We start from the raw sequence: 25,323 nt of genomic DNA on the forward strand, positions 1-25,323 counted from the left end.
TTTCTCACACTTTTTCTCATGTGAACTGCCCCCCAGTGATGATGTTCATCAGTACAATTCTACCAGGTTCTTCATGCCCAAACACCGGAGGTATAAGCTATGAATGTTGTAAAAACAGATGTCATGCTGCTTGTCTGGGCTCCAAGCATCTGCATACCAGGTGTACTTCAACCTGATTATTCTACTTATCTGCTATCTATAATGATGTTTGAATTGTACTTTAAAAAGAGCTACTGTACAAAGATGATCTTTGACGACCGTATATCAACAAACCCACTGTGTGTTTTTGTCCTGATCCCATGTGATTAGCAGTGAGTTTTCCCGGCAGACAGGACGTGTCTCTGCATGGGGCTGACCTTTATGATGGCGGCTTCTCTGGGAACATGGCAATTGTGCATTGCACTAGCACCAGCAGACCTCCTCAGCCTTTTCGCTAACTTATCTTTTTATTCTATTTCAACCATTTGGATTAATGAATCTGTGTTTCACTTTGATGAAAGTTTAAGGCTCATGCATCTAAGCATGTATGGAAATGCATGGCCAACCTGTCTAGTCATGTTTGCAAGTAGGCAATTGCTCTGTTTGCAAAACAGAACCAAGTACCCCACTATGAGGACTTATTAATGATTGAGTAATTAATGACCCATTTCACCTGATATGACAGCAACAGGTGGATAGAACGCAGCACATATAAAACACAAAAGAGTTTATATTTTACACTTTGAATTATTCCCATTCAATCAGCAAACAAAATGAAATAAATCCAGAATTTTTTTTCATTATTTTCTTTCAAGGAATGTAGCAAGCCTTGCATTTGATGGGTTCCGATGTTTGAAATTAATTATTTTGTAATTATTGCATCTGTAAATTCTCATCATTGATATCCTCGTCTCCTGGTAAGAACACACACAGACACACACACAAAGAAAAATAATAACTTCGGCAATGCACAGATCAGCTGACACAAAGCTGTTTTGTCTCATCTTCCTTTGCTGGACAGCAGACAGCACGTTCGGGACCCTGTCCAAAAAGTTTGTGTTCTCGGGGTCCACTCTATTTTAAAGAATACGTTAAGTTGACAATCACGCAGTTGACAATTATTATCTTATTATTTGGAGCAGTACAAAACAAAAACATCTTAGTTTTGACTAAAAATAGATTAAGATATTTAAAACTAAGAAGTAAATTGTTGAATCCAAACTGAAAACGATTGACGTCAACATTTCTAATCTGAGTGATATGACAACCGCTTCATGATCAATGTAAAGTAGATTCAAAACGTTTCTTCGCAGGACTTGTCAAAGCTGATCAGAGCAGAAGTATGGATGGTGAAGTGGAATCGATGAACAGAAGGGCTGAGAGTCCTTTGGGCCAGCTGACAGGTTTGGGGATGGGTTGTCTGCTGGGCCAGAGGTCTCGGCACTGCGGGCCGGGCCTCGCCAGTCCTCAGGAGTACAACCAGTGGCTGCCGTACCGCCATGATGCCAGCATGCTGCCTATGAAAGAAGACCTGGCTCTTTGGCTCAACACCATCATGGGTGAGATTGGTTACCTTTAACACTAAAGACAAAGGGCTGATCAAATGTGGTCCTGGCCCACAATTACTTCAATTCCTGTGTCCACCCTCTATACCAGTCACAATTCTGAACCTGATTTTTCCTGAAACCTTACTTCTTGGAGTTAATACAAGGACTAGATTTTTTTTAGATGATGTCAAACAAGGCGGCACTGCGACAGTGGCTGCCAATGTAATACAAAGCCCTACATATTACTTTTTCATTGATTAAGAATGATTTTACAGGATTACTGAACTCATGATTTTGAGTTGTACATGTCAAATGTGTGTTCTTTTTCTTATCCGATCAAGGTTAATTATTTCTTTAAATATCAGTATACAATAGCATTATGGAGACTTTAGAGTGCAAGGATTCGGAGACTGTTAAGCCATTAAACCTTTTTCACAAACCACCACCTCACAAATTTCTTAGCTCTCCAAGTACCACCGTCATGACCAACAATAAAATACAGCAACTGGTGGGCCTAAATGTTAATCAAAACAAAATTAGTTAGATTTCATTCCTTAAAAGTATGTATTTATTTTACAATTGTAAGCCACTGTAATATTATAAATAATTTGAACACTTGCTTAAATATAGGAAGAGAAAAAAAACATTCCTCGAATAATGATTCAGTTAAAATGCATTGTACATCAAGAGAATATATATATATATATATATATATATATATATGTATTATTTTTTTTTACTTGAATACATTTTAAAAAACAAACAGAAGATTAAATGCAAATGTATCGTAGGTTATACTGTACCGTTACTTAAAAGTTGAATACAACTGAAATGTACTTGAATCTTTTTTTTTTTTTTTTTTTTACTGTACTGGATTAAAAACAAATTTAAACCAGCTGTACGCATAGCTACAAACGTCATTCTAATATACTTGATTATATTCCATGATTTAAATGTAAATTATAATTGTTTTAAACCAGCTGTATGCCTAACTACAAGCTTCATTCTAATATATTTGATTATATTCCATGTTTTAAATGCTGTAAAGTATTATTATTACACATTCTTTTTACAGTTGACATGATTTGATCATGTCACGATCACATTTGATCGATACGAAGGATTTTATCCGAACGTTTATGTTGGTTATTTGTAGATATCACCATCAGGCTGACCTCTCAATCAAACCTTCCACAATTTCTGAATACCTATATTAGTATTTTGTGTGTGTAGGTGTGGACGTCACCGCTGACAGTCTGATGGACAGATTGGACAATGGCATTGTTCTTTGTCAACTGGCCCAGTTTCTCCAGGATAAGATGAGCCACAGTAGTCTTGGCAAGGTGCTGTAGCAAAACCAAATCCTTATTTCTTGGGATCGTTGCCTCTTACACCCCACATCTAAATCCGTCTTTCACCACTGACAGGTATGCAAAGTACAATTATGCCAATCCAAATTGAGGCATAAAATATCGGACATTAAATTACTCAACCTATTTGCCAAAAACTTCCAACATACTCTCACTGTCCCCACAATATTACAAACACACGGTGATATATTCAAATGTAAAAATGCCTGCGGATGTCACAATTAAAGCCTGCAAAGTCAAAGTTATGATGCCAAGAGTGTCAAGTGAGATGAGATCAACAATGACATGATAACAAATGCAGGAAAAAACGGTGAACTTTACTTCTAATTGTTTTTGAGCGCCATTTCTAGCAACAGGCCAATGTTATTTTATTATTGTTTTTGACTGGCATTGCAGCACGAGACATGGGATAACTTCTAATACAGTAAAACCTCCTTGTACACAAAAAGCCAAAGAAAAAGAGTTTGAAATACAATGCAAGAAAGTAGATTCAGAGGGGATGTAGTCAACTCTTGCCATTGGGTTGGAGACCAAGCACCTCATCGAATAGCAAACATTTACAAATAGAAGGCACTCGCCCCACCCCCCCCCCATTAAATATTTTCATACTTGACTCATTAATTAACCATTCAAACCCTAAGTTTACAAGAGACTATTATCGCAAAACACTTTAATATCATTTCAAATTTATTTTACCGAATGATGTTGCCATCTAAGGGGATGTTCTCCCTGCAGTCCCTAATCCACATGGCCAAGGCCAATTCCATCATGACGATGTGCTTATCTCGCCCAATCATAACCCGTCTTGGCACTTCCGCAAAAGCTAGCTTCTACTGTCTTTCTTATCGTCATTTCATTCTCCTTTCGTACCAGATGGTACTCTTGTTCACATTATAATGGTAGGATACTGCAGCGTGTTATTTTTCTCCTTAAAACATCTCAAGTAGGTTTACCGTCATCTGGAGCATCATAAACTTCATCTGGCGCTTAGGCTGTTTGCCAGAATCCTGAGAAGGAGCATGGTGTTTAGACAGCATTACTAAAAGAACACAAAATTATGCACATAGGCACAAATACTTTTCAGAAAATAGTTTATGTTCTTCAGATAAATTTGCCACTTATCCAGTCACTAATGGCCGAGGGTTTGTGAATCGTATTCAACTTCAGAGATTCCACGAGATGTATTTGATGTATCACACATTCACAATACAAAAATGCAAATTTTTCATCTCAACATGCTGTAGAGGGGAGACGAGCAAAAAAAAACCTTTTGTTCTGATTGAATATAGAGTTTGTGTGATAGCATGAGTTTTTGCCGAATTTGGATGTTAATTGAAAAACTGTGTATTGCTAACTCCTCCCTAAAACACAAACATATTAATACACAGATGTGTACCTTTGTCGGAAAAATTACGATCCCACCTGTTTGATGAATGCTTGTGTTCTTATGTGTGTGTGTGTGTGTGTGTGCAGCCCTTTACCATGAGAGTGATCCATTGGCGAGCTGATGCAACTTCAGGATCATTTTTTGCCAGAGACAACACAGCTAACTTCCTCTACTGGTGCCGCAAGATTGGCATTGACAGGGCCCACCTTTTTGAATCTGAGGATTTGGGTGAGCTAATGCTGGTGTAATCGGCCTTCGACAATGAAAGTTTCCTGGTTTGATTTGTGGTTACCCCTCAGTTATCCTTGAGCAATCTACGGACTCCTAATTTAGGGGGGCTATTCATAATGTGTATTGATATTTGTGACTGGTACAACTCTCTGACATTGATCCAATGCAATTCTTTTCTGAAATGTTGGCAAATTCGTTACAATGACAATGATAATATGGAGGCTAAAAACCTTTACTTGACTAACTAGATAAAGGGATTAGTAGAGTAGTTATTTACTGGCAGACACCACTTTGCTGACTTAGTATCATTGTAGCTCATATAATATTTGCTTTTTTTCCCCTTATGTGTCTTATATCTGCTCCAGATGTTATGCAGTGGTATCAAAAAAAGATCCTAACCTACATCAATGAGTGAACGTTGATATTGTTTCCAACAGTAGATTTTGTTGTGTAAGAGGGTATGTTGTGCCTAACCGCCTTCTTCACAATGCTTTTAGCTTTGTTGGGAGCAGATAGGCGCTTTGTTTGATGTGGAAGTAGTGAAATGGTGAAAGGAGATGAAGCATTTGTGCCCTCATGCCCTCAGATGCACATTCAAAGGCCACCGGAATTCCAGCTCTGCCTCAAAAATAGAGATGAACAACAGAGACAGACAAAGCACTTCCCACAATATGCCCCCTTTGCTGTAGACATTTATCTCCGGATTTTATTTTTTATTTTTTGGTCAAAACAATATTCTGTTTATTCTATCTTTATCTATCCACTCTCTTTGTTTGTGTTCTGTACATGTGCTGTGGGAAGTCCTCCATAAGCATCCACGGGAGGTGTGCTTGTGCCTGATGGCGCTGGGACGCATGGCTGCCAGGTAAACTACTTTAAGTGATTCAGCCACTGTCAAGGTCATGCAAAGTGACAACATAACACAATGAATTAAAGGGTGAAAAAGTGTAGCGTAAGTATTGAATAAACAAAGCTGGCAAAACAAAAGCAGAACTCAGATGTTATTTAATTATTAGGCAATGTTTTGCAACTTTCCGTATATGCTACTTCGTCACTGTTGCTTTCATGATTATTTACGCTGTTTGATATCGGACCTGTAAAAATGTGGCAACCTTCGCATGTTCAATTTCGAATTGTTATTTTGAATGTTTTGAATTATTGCCAGATCTTTGCCATTTCAGGTATGGAGTGGAGCCTCCAGGCCTGGTGAAGTTGGAGAGCGAGATAGAGAAGGAAGAGGCAGGGAGCGCCTCTCCATTGTCCTCGCTACCCTTCTCCTTTTTTCCATCCCCCGAGCTTTATGCACTATCACATTCAAGCAAGCCTTCAACCCCGCCGCCTCCTTCTCATCCATTGCCCGGCACTCCGAGCTCAACCTGCCTCTCTGAAGCCCACATCACGCCCCTCACGTCTGATCGTCCTTCAACGGCTGCAGACCCAATGCCCACATGTTTATCCCCCCTGCAGTCCTTCCACTCAGCTCCAAAACTCTACACAAGCACAGCTTCAACACAAACCCCTTTGTGCCCCACTAGCACATCTGCAGCCTCAAAAGGCCAAACGCAGGTGGCCATTGCCGCAAGCACACCCTCCCGACCACCAAACCTGATCCGTTGCTCCAGTAAATCTACTATCCGAAAGAGCACTGGCACCAGCAACATTTTGGATGACACCGTACGCCCCTTTCATGAAATGTTTCTTATTTGACCTTGCTTACATTGTGTGCATTTGCATGTCTGCAGTACATTAACACAATGTCTGTCTAACCTCTATCAGGTGAGAAACATTATTGAAAATCCTCCCTGCAGCTGTCCAAACAGGTTCCCTGTTGAAAAGCAGCCAAAAAGCTGTTATCGTGTGGGGGATAAAGTTCTTTACATACGGGTAAGCATTGCATGACTATACTTATATATCTTACCTGTAGTTTATCTGTATGCACAATACAATGCACTTACAATACAGAAATGAAGCACTTCCTGCAGTATGGGTAAGCCCTTGGTGGACCGTGGACAGTACTTGGCAAATGGGCCTTAAGTGGGGATCTTACCTGACCGTATCCACCTCTTAATACTGCATTAAATCAAATTCAATCAAATTTGTATACCACCTTTCATACATAAAAAGGCAACACAAAGCGCTTCACAGAAAAATAAAACAAATCACAGCACACTGTAGAACAGATGTGAAAAGACCCAACTCCTCCTACCCTTACGCAAAGACATACCCACACACATACATGTAAAAACACAGCACAAAGGCATACATACTGTCCTAACTGTGAGTATAGCGACTTGGCTACCACCATCCCCACGTTACAATTATGTTACTGTGCTATGTACATCATCTGGAGCAGTTTTAGAATCAATATTTACGAATATAACAAAAAATGCATCATACTCACCATAGATGCATGATTAGTAGTATTACTTTATGCAGATTGCCCCAGATGTGTTTTGATCGTCGAACTTAGCTTGCGCTGACCAACCAATCAGTGCATAGAAAAATGCTGATGTCATTATGTGCCAGCTAGCAGGCCCGTTAAGGTTAATTTGAAACGTGATTGATTAAACAAACAGGCCTTTTGCAAATAGATTTTTACATCACTCAGCCTTAATGAGTCCAAAGGCCCTGGGCAGATTTGTGAGGAGATAAAACTCCTCCAATTTGTTGGGTAGGGAGCGTAGATTTGTGAGGTGAATCGACTGAAGTAGTGTTCGAAATCCTTGCTGTCGAAGCTTAACTTGCACTCTGGCATGCTTTCCTCTGTGGTGTCGTGTTCTCCCCCTCCTCCATGCGCCATAGAGTGCGGCTGCGCCACTTGTGAGTAACTCTGAGGGAAAAGACTCGCTAATGTTTAGCAGGTCTTCTCTAGTGTAAGTAAGTCTCCGAAAAGGAATGAAAAGGACAGAAACATGGTCAATACTAGAGAGCGCATTATCGAGGCGTACACCCTTGTAGGCACAAACATGAAAAAAAACAACCAATATATACTTTGAAATTAATTCATATATGTTATTATATACTGTAAATTATTATATACATGTATGTTTTATTATATTATATACAATATATATTATAAATAATCAATAATTGAATTAAGTTGTAATTGTAGGTCAGTGTTTTTGATAATATTGAGGCCAGCAGAGAAGGTTCTGAAGGCCCTCACGGCACACCACTGATTAGTAGTAACTAAAACTAAAATATACATTTAAAAAAGGAAAAACAAAAATTCTAAATTCCCAACACTTTTATCAATCCTGACACAAATTAAATAGTTAATTTAACGGAAAAGGTGCAGGAAGTGAATGTGTGACCCCTTGTGTCATTTTCATCGACATCAGAATAATTCATAGTTAATTAGGCGAATTTGATTAACCAATTATAACCTGCATGCATAAGTAAAATACATAGTGCCTTTATTGTCATTCATTCCGTTCATTATCCAAAGATGTTGACACTTGCTTAATAACAGCAAATTGACGCTGCTAAGCTTTCCTCTTCAGTGAGTTGTGTCTTGTCGCTCAACCTCAAAAGAAAGTGAAAGGGGGAGGTGTGGCCTAAGATGAAAGTTCTCGTTTTGAAGGTCAGTCACAAGAGATGCTCGTTGTAAACCTGTTAGAAAGTGTTATAAAACGTGTTTTCGTCGATTGTCTCGTGAAAAATGCTACACATTTATTACTATTAGAATTTCAACGAGTGGTAGTTGTACTGTGCAAGCTACAGTACAATTTACAAATGTAAACACATTCGATTAACATGAGGGCTCACATGATCACTTTCCTTTTAGACTCAATGTTTGAACATTTACGGATTGTATTTATGTAAGTGTTTAATTTTTTTTTGTTTAAAAATACATATTCTATATATAATTTTAACTAGTTTTGTAATTTTGCTGATAAAAGTGTTTTACAATGCGTACATTTGATTTTAGTCATCATAGGCTATAGTAGGTCGTCATAAGCTATAGTTGGTAAGAGAATTATTAGGCTCAAAATTAAAAAATTGTAATCCATCCATTTTCTGAGCCGCTTCTCCTCACTAGGGTCGCAGGGGTGCTGGAGCCTATCCCAGCTGTCCTCAGGCAGGAGGCGGGGTACACCCTGAACTGGTTGCCAGCCAATCGCAGGGCACATAGGAACAAACAACCATTCGCACTCACAGTCATGCCTACGGGCAATTAGAGTCTCCAATGCATGCATGTTTTTGGGATGTGGGAGGAAACCGGAGTGCCCGGAGAAAACCCACGCAGGCACGGGGAGAACATGCAAACTCCACACAGGCGGGGCCAGGGATTGAACCCGGGTCCTCAGAACTGTGAGGCTGACGCTCTAACCAGTCGGCCACTGTGCCGCCTTAAAAAATTGTAATACATTAAATTAAAGCTACCTTTGGTAGACTAATATGAAATGGCTCACCCCAAAGTGTATCTGATAGTTGCTGTGAGCATAAGATGATTTTAAAAAAAAAACATTTTTTAAAGGTAATTATTCCATCGTTGTGTCAGCAACTTGAATCACTGTCTTATTTGCCATTATCTGGGATGGAGATGTTGGTGCCTTTCAGCCTCTCTGAGTCATTCACCACCTGTATGTTTCAATACAAAGGCTCAAGGAAAGGCCTTCTGGGAGTCAGGGTTGCCTGGCAACGAATGGTCTGGATAAGACTGGGCTGACAATGATTTTATTCAGTACACAGACCTTCAGCTAAGAGTGCAAATCTGAAGGGAAAACAAACGTGCCTCTTTCAAGATGATTTTGCGAAGATATGGCTGTCGTGTGCAGTTCAAATGCCAGCCCCCAAGAGAGTCAGTGTCCTTCCATGTGTGAAGACGTCTCATTGTAAACTGGATGATTTATTTCACTTGCACTAAGCTCCATCAAACTGTATGACTGCTCCACCCTCACGTGTAATGACATGCAGAAAATAAACATTTTATTTTACAAGATCTTAGTATGAGGTAAACATATATTAGGGATCAGATGCAGGCTGAAAGAAAAAAAAATATGCTGATGTAGAGTGTGTAGATGTGTGTGTATGATCTAGTTAGTTTGCTACAATGGTAGCCTTCATCATCATATTATAGTTTGATCACACTTAACCTTTTGGTACAGACTAAAAAGGAATTATTTTTTTTAGTTTGTTTTTTTTACATTTCAAAATGTATAATTGTTATAACAGTACAATATGTTTAATCAAACAAGAATTCTTCTTCTATGAAGGCATATGGGTAGAAGGATGATGTGTAAGTTCCAACCATTTTCATCCATCCATCCATTTTCTATATTGCTTGTACTCATTTGGATCGTGGGTGAGTGGGAGCCGATCCCAAGTGAGTTTCGGCAAGAGGCAGGGTACACCCTGGACTGGTTGCCAGCCAATCACAGACCACATATAGAAAAGCAACCATTCACACCAAAGAACATTTTATCTTCAATAAACAGAACATGCATGTTTTTGGAATGTGGGAGAAAGCTGGCGTTCCCGAAGAAAACCCACGTCAGCACGGGGAGAACATGCCAACACCACACAGGGAAGGCCAGAGCCCGGATTAGACCCCGACCTAAGAACTGTGAGGTGGACGAGCTAACCACTTGGTTCACCATGCCACCTCCACAATCCTCCACAATTCACCATGCCACCTCCACAATCAAAATATTATATATTCCCAACCAGTGTGCCGTGGCACATTAGTGTGCCGGGAGCGCTTTTCAGGTGTGCCGTGGGAAATTATCCAATTTTACTTAGTTGCTCAAAAGAATCATTTATTTACAAGAAGTAATGTATCTTTGTTCCTCAATTTATGCCAGTGAAGCATAGTGGCAGACAGAACAAATAAATGCTCTTCTATTAGATGGCAGGAAGTATATACAGTAATTAATGTATCCACTTTTTGTGACGTTCTTGTTTGTTGGTGTGCCGTGAGATTTTTCAATTGTAAAATGTGTGCCTTGGCTCCATAAAGATTGGAAATCACTGCAATAGAGATACAGCTAATGGCAGAAGTTCAACCGAGTCTGAGTGTCTCGCCATGAACGTGTGGAAGTAATCGACGTGGAACATTGTCAACGCCACTAGAGGAGGGCTCTTGCATTATAACAAATAACAGATTTTTTTTCCCCTGAAATATTTTCTTCATGCTGGAATTTTTGTTCCTTTTTGTGGTCAGAGTTCATTGTTGGTGGATGAGAAACTCTTCCCTCTAGTTCATCCCAAAGGTTTTTGATTGGTGTTGAGGTTGGGGTTTTGTGGAAGGTCTTCAACATCCAACTCATCCAAGCATGCGTTTATGGATCTTGCACTGTGCACTGGAGCATAGACAGGCCTTGCCCAAACTCAAGCATATACAGTAATTCTCCAAAATGTCTTGGAGAAATTAGAAATTGACATTCACGGAAACCTAATTTATCTATATCTGTGATTGATTCATTAATTGAATTATATTTGTGTTCTTGTGTTTCATTATTTTCATTTTAGCCATTTCCTCCCAAAAAAATCCTGAATCCAAAGCCATTTGAAACACAGTACATTAACACAGTCCAATTAAATATAATGAATGAGGTCTATGATGTGATATTTCAGTTTTTCTATCAACTAGTCATGAAGCACCTCAACTCTGTGCCCATCTGTCAGCGTTCAGCCATAACTTCTAGTGCAGACATGACTTGCACTACCTTATCCTCAGCTTTTGACAACACAAACACTGCTGCTGGACTGCTGCAGCCCATTTATCCCGACTCCATCTATCACCTTGTAATGCACAGCTGCCATAACGTGTGGAAAGAAACATGCCATCAACTTCAATTACCATACACCATGATGACCCCAGGTGTGGACACACCTCCGAGACAAGCACCGACTATTGACATGCAAGACAAAGTCATTAGCGAGGGGTTTAATCGGACAGCTTGTTAATGAGCGACTGAGCATGACAGCCCCTCCTCATGTGTAAACATTCAGCCCTCCGCCCTCCCCATCCTGTCCATTCCCTTTGGAGACTATTCAATCACGGTGGCCATGAAGTGCTTCAGCCATTCTTTTGGTGTTGAAAAAGACGAAAGCTTTCCTTTCTTCTCCGTGCCCAATTAGGTTCTCCTTATGCTTCGTAGCCGTCTGACTGTCATTGGGAGGAGAGACAGTCACAAGATCATGTTCATCACATCATCTGCTAATAAGATAAACATAAAAATTGAGGAAAGACTTTTGAGCAATTAAATAGGAATTTATTTTACATTTCGGCCTGAGCTTAATAACAGAAATGACCTCATCTCGCTCTCTTTCTGCTCGATTGACCTTTGACGCTGAATAATTAGAAATATATGTGATCAGCTGTTGCACGGTTAGCAACACAATAACATCAAATCGTTTATAAATTTTACACAGTATTAGCTAATTCACTGCTATGTCTCTATAACAATTGGGATAAATTGAAATTTGATGAGGGTGAATAGTCATAGGAGTTTTAACTCTGTTTCACTTTTTAATATAATAATATTGAATCTGAATACTTATGGCTGTGTGATATTTCAGTTTTTTTTTAAATAAATCTGCAAACATTTCAAAAAAATTTTTTTTTCTGTCAAAATGGGGTGCTGTTTGTACATTAATGAGGAAAGAAATTAACTTAAATGATTTTAGCAAATGGCTGCAATATAACGAGTGAAAGATTTAAGGGGGTCAGAATACTTTCCATACCCACTGTATGTGTGTGTGCGTGTGTGTATATATATATATATATATATATATATATATATATATGTATATATATATATATACTACACACTGCCAAAGACACACACACGCACACACACACACATACACAGTGGGTGACTGGTTAGCACATCTGCCTCACAGTTCTGAGGGCCAGGGTTCAAATCCCGGCCCCGCCTCTGTGGAGTTTGTATGTTCTCTGGGTACTCCGGTTTCCTCCCACATCCCAAAAACATGAGTGGTCGGTTGATTGAAGACTCTAAATTGCCCGTAGGTGTCAAAGTGAATGCGAATGGTTGTTTGTTTATATGTGCCCTGCGATTGGCTGGCGACCAGTTCAGGGTGTATCCTGCCGCTCAGCATGCCTGCGACCCTAGTGAGGATAAGCGGTGAGGATGCAGCCCTATGGGGGGCACAAGCCAGTGCAAACTGTAGGCTGGTCCCAAGCATGGATAAATGCAGAGGGTTGCATCAGGAAGGGCATCCGGCTTAAAACATTGCCAAACAAATATGAGTGTTCATCCAAAGAATTCCATACCGGATCGGTTGTGACCCGGGTTAACAACGTCCGCCTCCGGCACTGTCAACCTGCAGGGCGCTGGTGGAAATTCAGCTACTGTGGGTCGAAGACAAAGAAGAGGTGGAAAGCGGGTTCTTTGGCAGAAAGAGAAGAGGAAAGCACAGAGCCTCGAACTGAATGTGGGGACTTTGAATGTTGGGACTATGGCAGGAAAATCTTGGGAGTTGGTTGACATAATGATTAGGAGAAAGGTTGATATATTGTGTGTCCAGGAGACCAGATGGAAAGGCAGTAAGGTTAGAAGTTTAGGGCAGGGTTAAATTATTCTACCATGGTGCAGATGGGAAGAGAAATGGAGTTGGGGTTATTTTAAAAGAAGAGTTGGCTGTCTTGGAGGTGAAAAGAGTATCAGATCGAGTGATGATGCTGAAACTTGAAATTGAGGGTGTTTAGTATAATGTGATTAGTGGCTCAGCCCCACAGGTAGGATGTGACCTAGAGGTGAAAGAGATATTCTGGAAGGAGCTAGATGAAGTAATTCTGATTATCCCAGACAGCGAGAGAGTCGTGATTGGTACAGATTATAATGGATATGTTGGTGAAGGAAATAGGGGTGATGAAGAAGTGATGCGTAAGTACGGCATCCAGGAAAGGAACTTGAAGGGGCAGATGGTGGTAGACTTTGCAAAAATTATGCAAATTACTGTAGTGAACACTTTTTTCCAGAAGAGGCAGGAACATAGGGTAACCTACAAGAGCGGAGGTAGAAGCACGCAGGTGGATTACATATTGTGCAGACAATGTAATCTGAAGGAGGTTACCGACTGTAAAGTAGTGGCAGGGGAGAGTGTGGCTAGACAGCATAGGATGGTGGTGTGTAAAATGACTCTGGTGGTGGGGAGGAAGATTAGGAAGACAAAGGCAGAGCAGAGAACCATGTGGTGGAAGATGAGACAGGACGAGTGTTGTGCAGCTTTTCGGAAAGAGGTGAGACAGGCTCTCGGTGGACAGGGAGGAGCTTCCAGAAGACTGGACCACTACAGCCAAGATGATCAGACAGGGAGGTAGGAGAGTACTTGGTGTATCTTCTGGCAGGAAAGGAGAGAATGAGACTTGGTGGTGAAACTTCACAGTACAGGAAATCATACAAGGAAAAGGGTTAGCTAAGAAGAAGTGGGACACTGAGAGGACCGAGGAGAGGCGAAAGGAATACATTGAGATGCGACATAGGGCAAAGGTAGGGGTGGCAAAGGCCAAACAAGAGGTATATGATTGCATGTATGCCAGGTTGGACACTAAAGAAGGCGAAAAGGATCTATACAGGTTGGCCAGACAGAGGGATAGAGATGGGAAGGATGTGCAGCAGGTTAGGGTGATTAAGTATAGAGATAGAAATATGTTGGCTGGTGCCAGTATTGTGTTGGATAGATGGAAAGAATACTTTGAGGAGTTGAAGAATGAGGAAAATGAGAGAGAAGTGAGAGTAGAAGAGGCAAGTGTGGTGGACTATGAAGTGGCAATGATTAGCAAGGGGGAAGTTAGAAATGCATTAAAGAGGATGAAAAATGGAAAGGCAGTTGGTCCTGATGACATACCTGTGGAGGTATGGAAGCATATAGGAGAGGTGGTTGTGGAGTTTTTGACCAGCTTGTTCAATAGAATTCTAGCGGGTGAGAAGATGCTTGAGGAATTGAGGAAAAGTGTGCTGGTGCTAATTTTTAAGAACAAGGGTGATGTGTAGAGCTGTGGGAACTTTCGAGGAATAAAGTTGATGAGCCACACAAAATGAAGTTATGGGAAAGAGTAGTGGAGACTAGACTCAGGACAGAAGTGAGTATTTGCAAGCAATAGTATGGTTTCATGCCTAGAAAGAGAAAGAGAGAATCCACAGATGCATTATTTGCCTTGAGGATGTTGAAAAGTACAGAGAAGGTCAGAAGGAGCTACATTGTGTCTTTATAGATCTAGAGAAAGACTATGACAAAGTACCCAGAGAGGAACTGTGGTACTGCATGCGGAAGTCTGGAGTGGCAGAGAAGTGTGTTAGAATAGTACAGGACATGTACGAGGGCAGCAGAACAGTGGTGAGGTGTGCCGTAGGTGTGACAGAGGAGTTTAAGGTGGAGGTGGGACTGCATCAGGGATCAGCCCTGAGTCCCTTTCTGTTTGCAGTGGTGATGGATAGGCTGACAGATGAGGTTAGATTGGAATCCCCGTGGACCATGACGTTTGCAGATGACATTGTGTTCTGCAGTGAAAGCAGGGAGCAGGTGGAGGAACAGTTGAAGATGGAGGCATGCACTGGAAAGCAGAGGAATGAAGATTAGCCGAAGTAAGACAGAATATATATGCATGAATAAGAGGGGTTGTGGGGGAAGAGTGAGGCTCCAGGGAGGAGAGATAGCAAGGGTGAAGGACTTTAAATACTTGGGGTCAACCGTCCAGAGCAATGGTGAGTATGGTCAGGAAGTGAAGAAACGGGTCCAAACAAGTTGGAATGGGGGGAGGAAGGTGTCAGGTGTGTTATGTGACAGAAGAGTCTCTGCTAGGATGAAGGGCAAAGTTTATAAGACAGTGGTGAGGCCAGCCATGATGTATGGATAGAGACAGTGGCACTGAAGAGACAACAGGAAGCAGAGCTGGAGGTGGCGGAAATGAAGATGTTGAGGTTCGCTCTCGGAGTGACCAGGTTGGATAAAATTAGAAATGAGCTCATCAGAGGGACAGCCAAGGTTCAATGTCTTTCAAGTTAGAGAGAGCAGACTTGGATGGTTTGGACACGTCCAGAGGAGAAATACTGAGTATATTGGTAGAAGGATGATGAGGATGGAGCTGCCAGGCTAGAGAGCTCGAGGAAGACCAAAGAGAAGGTTGATGGATGTCGAGAGGGAAGACATGAGGGCAGTTGGTGTTCGAGAGGAGGATGGAGGATGGAGGCTAACATGGAATAGGATGACGCACTGTGGCGACCCCTAAAGGGACAAGCCGAAAGGAAAAGAAGAATGTTCAAACTGATAAACATTATTGTTATTTTTTAAAATATTCTCTCATTTTGAATTTGATGCCTGCAACAACTGGGACAGGGGCCACAAAAGACTGGCAAAGTTGAGGAATGCACAAAAAACACTTGTTTGGAACATTCCACAGGTGAACAGGTGAATTGGAAACAGGTAATTGTCATGATTGGGTATAAAAAGAGCATCCCCTAAAGGCTCATTGTTCACAAGCAAGGATGGGGACAGGTTCACCATTTTTCGAACAACTGCATGAGCAAATAATCCAACAGTTTAAAAACAACATTTATCAACATCCAATTGCAACAAATTCAGGGATTTCATCTCCGGTCCATAATATCATCAAAAGATTCAGAGAGTCTGGAGAAATCTCTTCACGTAAGCAGCAAGGCCGAAAACCAACATTGATTGCCCGTGACCTTTGTTTTAAAAACCAGCATCATTTTGTAAAGGATATTGCCATGTGGGCTCAGGCACACGTCACAAAATCATTGTTAGTTAACACAGTTCGGTGCTACGTCTACAAATGCAAGTTAAAACTTTACCATGCAAAGTGAAAGCCGTCTTCTCTGGGCCCGAGCTCATCTGAGATGGATTAAAGCCAAGTGGAAAAGTGTGCTATAGTCTGACGAGTCCCCATTTCAGATTGTTTTTGGAAATCATGGATGTCGTGTCCTCCGAGCCAAAGAGTAAAAGGACCAGTGCAAAGTTCAAAAAAGCCAATAAGAGTAGGTTTGTGCCAATGGCAAGGGTAACTTGCATAACTGTGAAGACACCATTAATGCTAAAAGGTACATACAGATTTTGGAGCAACATATGCTACATATGCAAGCAACATCTTTTTCATGGACGCCCCTACTTATTTCAGCAAGACAATGCCAAGCCACATTCTGCATGTGTTACAACAGCGTGGCTTTGTCGTAAAAGATTGCGAGTACTTGACTAGGCCTGCCAACAGTCCAGACCTGTCTCCCATTGAAAATGTGTGGCACATTATAAAGTGCCAAATACAACAACAGATACCCCTGAGTGTTGAACAAGTGAAGTTGTACATCAAGCAAGAATGGGAAAGAATTCCACATGCAAAGCTTCAACAATTAGTGTCCTCTGTTCCCAAACACATATTGTGCTGTTAAAAGGAAACGTGATGTAACACAGTGGTAAGTATTCCCATGTCCCAGCTTTTTTGGAACATGTTGCAGTCATCGAATTCAAAATGTGTGACTATATACACAAAAAAACAATAAGGTTTATGAATTTGAACATGTGTTTCTTGTCTTTGTTCTGTATTGAATTTAATTGAAAATAGGTCGAAAAAGATATGCTAATCATTTTATTCTGTTTTAATTCATTTACACATTGTCCCTACTTCATTGGAATTTGATTTTGTATATTTGGGCCCAGCTGGCACGGTGGACGACTGGTTAGTACATCTGCCTCACAGTTCTGGAAACCGGGGTTCAAATACCGGCCCCGCCTGTGTGGAGTTTGCATGTTCTCCCCGTGCCTGAGTGGGTTTTCTCCGGGCACTCCGGTTTACTCCCACATCCCCAAAACATGCGTGGTAGGTTGATTGAAGACTCTAAATTGCCCGTAGGTGTGAATGTGAGTGCAAATGGTTGTATGTGCCCTGCGATTGGCTGACGACCGGTTCAGGGTGTACCCCGCCTCCCGGCCGAAGATAGCTGGGATAGGCTCCAGCAGCCCGTGACCCTAGTGAGGATAAGCGGTAAAGAAAATGGATGGATGGATATTTGGGCCCACTGTTCCTCCTTGCCTCAGAAGCTGTTGATTTGGCTCAAGTCTGACTCCTACTGGCTGCTGTTTAAATCCCTTCTCTTTCATGTGAGCCCACATGAATTTTTCAGTAGGACAAGATGAGTCAGTGGGCTGAACAGGAAGGACTCGGGGGAATCCAGAAGATGGTTTATTGGATGCAGATGTCGCAGATTGTGTAGGGGGATCTATAGGGGAAATGGGTATTATTGCTGACCTGTGTGAGAGTTCTGAACAAAACATCCATCCATCCATCCATACATTTTCTTTACCGCTTATCCTCACTAGGGTTGTCCAAAAAAAAAAAAAACAACAACAACAACGCACATATTTGTGTTTTTTCCACTGTGGGATCATTTTATAATTTTATCATCAGTTAATACATCAGTTGTGGTTTAACAAAGTCAGACATGTTAGATCTAGATAAATGAAGTTTCAGAAGAAGCATTGTTCGGTTACTAAAATACGCAAATGCAAAGAGCAGCCAATGTTGGATCTGGCTGTAACAACTTGACACGTGCACCAACTGTGAAAGTACAATGGGAAGAAGCAGAGCTGGCTCACCCATTAGGCAATACTGTATAGGCAAATGCTAAGGATGCCATGGTATTCAAGGGGCGCCAAAATATTGAGGACAATACACCTTCAATATACTGTAGCAGGGGCTTCTTTTCGAACATAGGAATGGATGGCACTATTTAAACTGAATTTGACTCCACTTTTTAGTCCCGAGTGTAAAACTACTATTTTCCAAAAATGAGCCCTCCTTTGATCCATATGTGCTTGTCGTATTTAATTCAAAGAGGTTGTCACCAACAGTGACAATCGCTTAAGAGGCAAAATTTATGTTGATGTGGAAATTTACTGACCAAGAAGGCGTTCTTATATGTGAAGTTGGCAGTTTTATTTTCTTATGGGCTGAAGTATGGGCTACACGGGTGATTGAAAAGTAACTCCCTGTTTTTAAGTACTTGTAATTTATTTCTGAACTATAATTCTTACAAGAAATGAACATGACAAGAAAGTGTATTGCATGGATTTTTATTTAAAATTCGATACGGGCACCAGTATTAGCCACCAGTTTCTCAAGCCGCGTGGGAACCGCATTAACTGATTTCACAGGGAACTCTTGTGGGATGGAAGACATAGCTTCTCGTATTCGCCCTTCAAGTTCTTCCAAAGTCCACACAGGGGGGGTCGGGGATTGAACCCCGGTCCTCACAACTGTGAGGCAGATGCTCTAACCAATTGTCCACCGTGCTGCCAGCCTAAAATAATTTAAGTTATTTTTTTCCTCATTAATGTACAAACAGCACACTGACAGAAAAAAATTGAATTGTTGAAATCTTCGCAGCTTTATTAAAAAAGAAAAACTGAAATATCATACAGCCATAAGTATTCCCTTTGCTGTGACACTCATATTTAACTCGGGTGCTGTCCGTTTCTTCTGATCATCCTTGAGATGGTTCTACACCTTCATTGGAGTCCAGCTGTGTTTGATTATACTGATTGAACTTGTTTAGGAAAGCCACATACCTGTCTATGTAAGACCTTACAGTTCACAGTGCATGTCAGAGCAAATGAGAATCATGAGGTCAAAGGAACTGCCTGAAGAGCTGAGAGACAGAAGAGATGGGAGAAAGTTCTAAAAAGTCAACCATCACTGCAGCCCTCCACCAGTCGGGGCTTTAACGCAGAGTGGCCCGACGGAAGCCTCTCCTCAGTGTAAGACACATTAAAGCTCGCATGGAGTTTGTTAAAAAAAGAAAACACACCTAAAGGACTCCAAGATGGTGAGAAATAAGATTCTCTGGTATGATGAGACCAAGATAGAGATTGTTGGCCTTAATTCTAAGTAATATGTGGAGAAAACCAGGCACTCCTCATCACCTGTCAAATACAGTCCTAACAGTGAACCATGGTGGTGGCAGTATCATGCTGTGGGGGTGTTTTTCAGCTGCAGGGACAGAACGACTGGTTGCAATCGAAGGAAAGATGAATACAGCCAAGTACAGGGATATCCTGTATCAAAACATTCTCCAGAGTGCTCATGACCTCAAACTGGGCCGAAGGTTCAGCCAGCTTCCAACAAAACAATGACCCTAATGCACACAGCTAAAATAATGAAGGATTGGCTTCAGAACAACTCCGTGACTGGGAATGGCCCAGCCAGAGCCCTGACTTAAACCCAATTGAGCATCTCTGGAGAGACCTGATAATGGCTGTCCACCAACGTTCACCATCCAACCTGACAGAACTGGAGAGGATCTGCATGGAGGAATGGCAGAGGATCCCCAAATCCAGCTCTGAAAAACTTGTTGCATCATTCCCAAAAAGACTCATGGCTATATTAGCTCAAAAGAGTGCTTCTACTAAATACTGAGCAACAGATCTGAATACTAATGGCTGTGCGATATTTCAGTTTTTCTTTTTTAATAAATCTCCTATCTTATCCTTTTGGATGCCATTCGTCACCTTGCATACATACAACATACTTTTTAAACCAAGTGGCGTAATGACTTGCTTGCACAACTTGATTGAAATTTAGATTTTCTTTTGCCACAGCAACATTGGAGTTGCTTGAAACTTGAAGGCTAAGACGTGAGACTTACTTGCATCTTAAACACTGTGACCCGCCAGAAACTCTCCAAATAAGTTGCGCCCACCACGATCCCCTGTTATTTAACACACTATACTTTTAAATTGATAACTTACTTCTGAACGATTAGCCGCAACATGGTATGCTAATCAGTAAATAACCAGGTTTATATTGCTGTAGCTTTGTAGCATAGAGGGGTCTTTACTCTTATAGGTAATAATAATCATAATCATAATAACAGTTGCCGATTGGTTAGCACATCAGCCTCACAGTTCTGAGGACCGGGGTTCATATCCGGCATTGCCTGTGTGGGATTTGCATCAGAATCAGAATCAGAATCAGAAACATCTTGATTTGCCAAGTATGTCCAAAACACACAAGGAATTTGTCTCCGGTAGTTGGAGCCGCTCTAGTACAACAGACAGTCAATTTACAGAACACTTTGGGGACATCAAGACATTGACAAAAAAACAATTGTGCAAAAAGATGCAGAGTCCTCTGGCACTTAGAGCAGTTCGAACGACTAATATTGCAATAGTCCGGTGCAATGACCATTGTGCAAAGGGCGGTGAGACTTCAAGGAGTGTATGCGGTTTAAAGTGACGAGTAGTGCGATCATCTGGGACAATGTTGGTTGTGCAAATGTTACAGATACTCCTCAATCAGTGTGCAAATGGAGCAGATGCTACTCTGGCATGAGTGGCCAGTATATGCAAATAGTGCAGCATGGCTGAGACAACTACAGTGAGTGCACGAGTAATACATAATTGGCCCCACAGAAATGTGACAATGAACTCAAGTAAAAAAAAATTCCAGCTTGTTGTAATGGAATTATAGGTTAGGTGTTTAAGAAGTTGATTGCAAGAGGGAAGAAGCTGTTGGAATGTCTACTAGTTCTAGTTTGCGTTGATCGGTAGCGCCTACCTGAGGGAAGGAGCTGGAAGAGCCGGTGACCGGGGTGCAGACGGTCCGAGAGGATTTTGCACGCCCTTGTCTTAGTTCTGGCAGCGTGCAAGTCCTCAAGTGTGGGTATGGGGGTACCGACAATCCTTTCAGCAGTTTTGATTGTCCGTTGCAGTCAGAGTTTGTCCTTTTTTGTAGCAGCACCAAACCAGACTGTGATGGAAGAACACAGGACCGATTCGATGACCGCTATGTAGAACTGTCTCAGCAGCTCCGGTGGCAGGCTGTGCTTTCTCAGAAGCCGCAGGAAGTACATCCTCTGCTGGGCCTTTTTGAGGACGGAGTTGATGTTGGTCGCCCACTTCAGGTCCTGAGAGATTGTAATTCCCAGGAACATGTTTGCATGTTTTCCCCGTGCCTGCGTGGGTTTTATCTGGGCACTCTGGTTTCCTCCCACATCCCAAAAACATGCATGGTAGGTTAATTGAAGACTCTAAATTGCCCGTAGGTGTGAATGTGAGTGGGAATGGTTGTTTGTTTATGTCCTGCGATTGGGTGGGTGCACACCGCCTCGCACCCAATTTCAGCTGGGATAGGCGCCAGCACACCCGCGACCCTAGTTAGGACAAGCGGTTCAGAAAAGGGATGGATGGATTGATACTAAAACCCCAATTCCAATGAAGTTTGGACGTTGTGTTAAACATAAATAAAAACAGAATAAAATGATTTGCAAATAATGTTCAACCTATATTTAATTGAATACACTACAAAGACAAGATACATCCCATTTGTATTTGGTACCATTGCTTTTAAACTGTATGACTTGGGTCAAACGTTTTGGATATCCTTCCACAAGCATCTCACAATAGTTGGCAGGAATTTTGGTCCATTCCTCCTGACAGAACTAGTGTAACTGAGCCAAGTGTGTAGGGCGCTTTGCTTGCACATGCCTTTTCAGGTCTGCCCATCAATTTTCAATAGGATTGCAATCAGGGCTTTGCAATGGCCACTCCAAAACATCGACTTTGTTATCCTTAAGCCACTTTGTAACCAGTTTGGGAGTGCGCTTTGGGTCATTGTATATTTGGGAGAGACCAATTTGTGCCCAAGCTTTAACTTCCTGGCTGATATTTTCAGATGTTGCTTCAGTATTTCCACATCATGTTCTTTCCACAAGATGCCATCTATTTTGTGAAGTCCTGTAGCAAAACAACTCAATAACATGATGCTGCCACCCCTGTATTTCAAAGTTGGGATGGTGTTCTCAGGCTTCCAAGGGTCTCCCTTTTTCCTCCAAACGTAACAATGCTAATCTTCCCTATGTGTATTTGAATACTGTAATCTAGCATTTTTACATTTCTTTTGGATTCATGGCCTCTTTCTAACAGAGTGGCCTTTTTTCATCTCTGGGATACAGAACCGTCGCCTTCCTGAGCGCTATAATGGCTGGACATTCCCATGGTGTTTATACTTGTGTATAATTGTTTGAACAGGTGAACAAGGCACCTTCAGGCATCTGGAAATGGGACCCAAAGATGAACCGGACTTGCACAAGTGCATGATTCTCTTCCTGATATCTTGGTTGATTTATTTTGACTTTCCCATGATATTACACAAAGAAGCAGTGTTTTTCAGGTGTGCCTCGTTCAAATACATTCACAGGTGTGTCTCTAATTAACTCAAATGTTCTTAATAAATCAGAATCATCAGGGTTTTCCCTAAATTATTTAAAGGCACAGTAATCTTACTGTATGGTTTCATACCGAAAAAAAGGGGGCAAAAAGAAGCATGTTCTTATATAGTGGATGTAAACATTTGGTTTCAACTGTATATCTAATAATATGATGAGGAAATTATAAATTTGTATTGGTTTTAGTTAGGGAAGAGTCAGTACCGATACCAGGGCCTTATTTCAAGGTATCGGGTACTCGTGAATTCTGCCCATACCAGCCACCGATACTTAAGTCCTCATCGACAGTAGTTGGTGCTACACTGCGGCGATTTGACACTTCAACGAATTATCATGTGCTTCACAAAGAAAGACAGTTCTTCACAATTACCTGTCATTGTGTTCATTTAAATGTATGTATCGAAAGGACTAGTGGTATCGGTACTTGGTATCGGTGAGTACTCAGAAGGGAGTACTTGAACATCCCTAGTTTTAGTCATGATAACCCTGCGAAAGAAACCATAACTACAATGTGGCCCGCAACAAAAATGAGTTTGAAAAACAATGTTTTACACGTTCACGTTGAGTACGGCAGCACTTTTTGCTGGTCCATTGTTGAATAATTTAGTTAATAAGAGTTAATAAGGCACCCATTTGAATTAAGGTAATTCCATCATAAATAACAGTTTATCAATCAAACAAAGGCAATCATTGTGCTGTGAAAGAACAGCAGTGTAAATGACATCTAGTGCCTGTAAGACAAGAAAATGGTTTACTGAGGATGTCAGACTTGACCCATGTCAACCTTAACATTTTAATCTGGAGGATGTCAGGTGAGATAGACCGCGTCTGCACGTCTGCCATTGATTTTTCATCCCATACGCGTGACACGCTTCTCCCAACATGAGGGAAGGTTGAGGGGGCGGGGGGTTTGACATATCAGCTTGTGTGATCACATTCTTAATGCTTCCTTAATGAAGGGTTTATAGGCAATAAACCAAGAAGGGGGGTGGGCCAATGCTGACAGGACAATAGCCCGCTTTGCAAGGCCTCGTGGGAACGTTAAAGTCTCCTGGGAGTTGTGAGTGTGCAATGGATTCATCTCAATCCCCCTTTAATTTTTGTTCTGGCTTCATATTGAGGCAGTAGTTGCCATGGCAGCAGTTGGTTTTCATCTCCAAGGCTTCTTGTCTGTGAAGGATGTGTTGATTCTGAGACAGCGGCCCTTTCAGCAACAACAGTCTGCACACACCAGTGCTATACGTTTTATTTTATTTTATTTTTGGACATTTTTTTCTGTGTGCGTCACTGCTTGTGTGCGCGTGCATCCTCATATATGGATTAGTCTGTTGTGTGAGCTCAGCTGGTGGCACGAGGTGCTCTTTCATTTGGTTTAATGAGATTTTGACAAAGCTATCGGAGAGATCGTTTGACTTTCATGGTGACAAGCTTCATATGCAAGGGAAGCTTGTAAATATTAGATTGGCGTGTGTGTTTTTTAATTTTTTTTAAATGTAATTGATAATCAACAAACATTGTGGCAATAAGACATTCCTTTTTCATGTGGCAGATGCTGAATGAGCGTCACGTGATGGTGCGTGTGGGTGGAGGCTGGGAGACTTTTTTAAGCTACCTACAGAAACACGACCCCTGCAGAGGAGGACCAGGGGGAAGATCTGAAGTCAGGGGCAGTCGGGACAAAGTAAAGCCACTCACTTTGAACATGTCACCTGACAGCTACATGGTGGTCAACGCCCATTACCGTGGAAAGAAGTAGACTCTTCTACTACTAATTTTTGTATTTTTGCTCTACGCTTTAGCTAACCAAATTGTACAAGTATGTATTGTTAAATATTACACATTTCAAACAGGAAATATATCCCTTTTGTAGTACATACCTGTAATTCTCATACACATCATAGGGATATAGTTTGTATAGATCATCAAATCCTTGTAGCTAATGTATATTTGTTCACATCATTACAGGCTTACAAAACTCAGATGGGTTTAGTAAGGTTTCATTTACAGTATTTTTGATTGTGTTTTTAATGTACGTGTTAACCGGAATATCCAAATTTGACACTTTTCTTCACCATCCATCCATTTTCTGAGCCGCTTCTCCTCACTAGGGTCGCGGGCGTGCTGGAGCCTATCCCAGCTGTCATCGGGCAGGAGGCGGGGTACACCCTGAACTGGTTGCCAGCCAATCGCAGGGCACATAGAAACAAACAACCATTCTCACTCACAGTCATGCCTACGGGCAATTTAGAGTCTCCAATTAATGCATGTTTTTGGGATGTGGGAGGAAACCGGATTGCCCGGAGAAAACCCACGCAGGCACGGGGAGAACATGCAAACTCCACACAGGCGGGGCCGGGGATTGAACCCAGGTCCTCGGAACTGTGAGGCTGACGCTCTAACCTGTCGGCCACCGTGCCGCCCTTTTCTCCACCAAGTCTGTTTAAATTTTAAGTGATGTAGTGTCCAAAGGAAGTAATGCACATTTCATGGAGGTGACACTTGGATATATTTACCTAATAATATGTAAACAAATGTTCTATTATGTTATATAAAAACATTGGTGTGTATTTCTTGCACTCATACTTCATTTTGTGACGTTT

The 25,323-nt window shown here is 41.4% G+C and overlaps 1 protein-coding gene across 1 annotated transcript; it reads left to right on the plus strand.

Annotated features, from left to right (window-relative positions):
• The first annotated feature begins 555 nt into the window (after nucleotides 1-555).
• gas2b (growth arrest-specific 2b) lies at nucleotides 556-24,479 on the plus strand. The gene is made up of 8 exons (XM_061700456.1): nucleotides 556-565; nucleotides 1,293-1,538; nucleotides 2,760-2,869; nucleotides 4,370-4,511; nucleotides 5,316-5,379; nucleotides 5,696-6,188; nucleotides 6,291-6,398; nucleotides 24,273-24,479. The coding sequence occupies exons 1-8, from the start codon at nucleotides 556-558 to the stop codon at nucleotides 24,477-24,479; spliced, it is 1,380 nt and encodes a 459-aa protein (XP_061556440.1).
• The last annotated feature ends 844 nt before the right edge of the window (nucleotides 24,480-25,323 follow it).

The sequence above is a fragment of the Phycodurus eques genome, chromosome 2 (genome assembly GCF_024500275.1).
Source record: "Phycodurus eques isolate BA_2022a chromosome 2, UOR_Pequ_1.1, whole genome shotgun sequence".
Taxonomy (NCBI): Eukaryota; Metazoa; Chordata; class Actinopteri; order Syngnathiformes; family Syngnathidae; genus Phycodurus; species Phycodurus eques.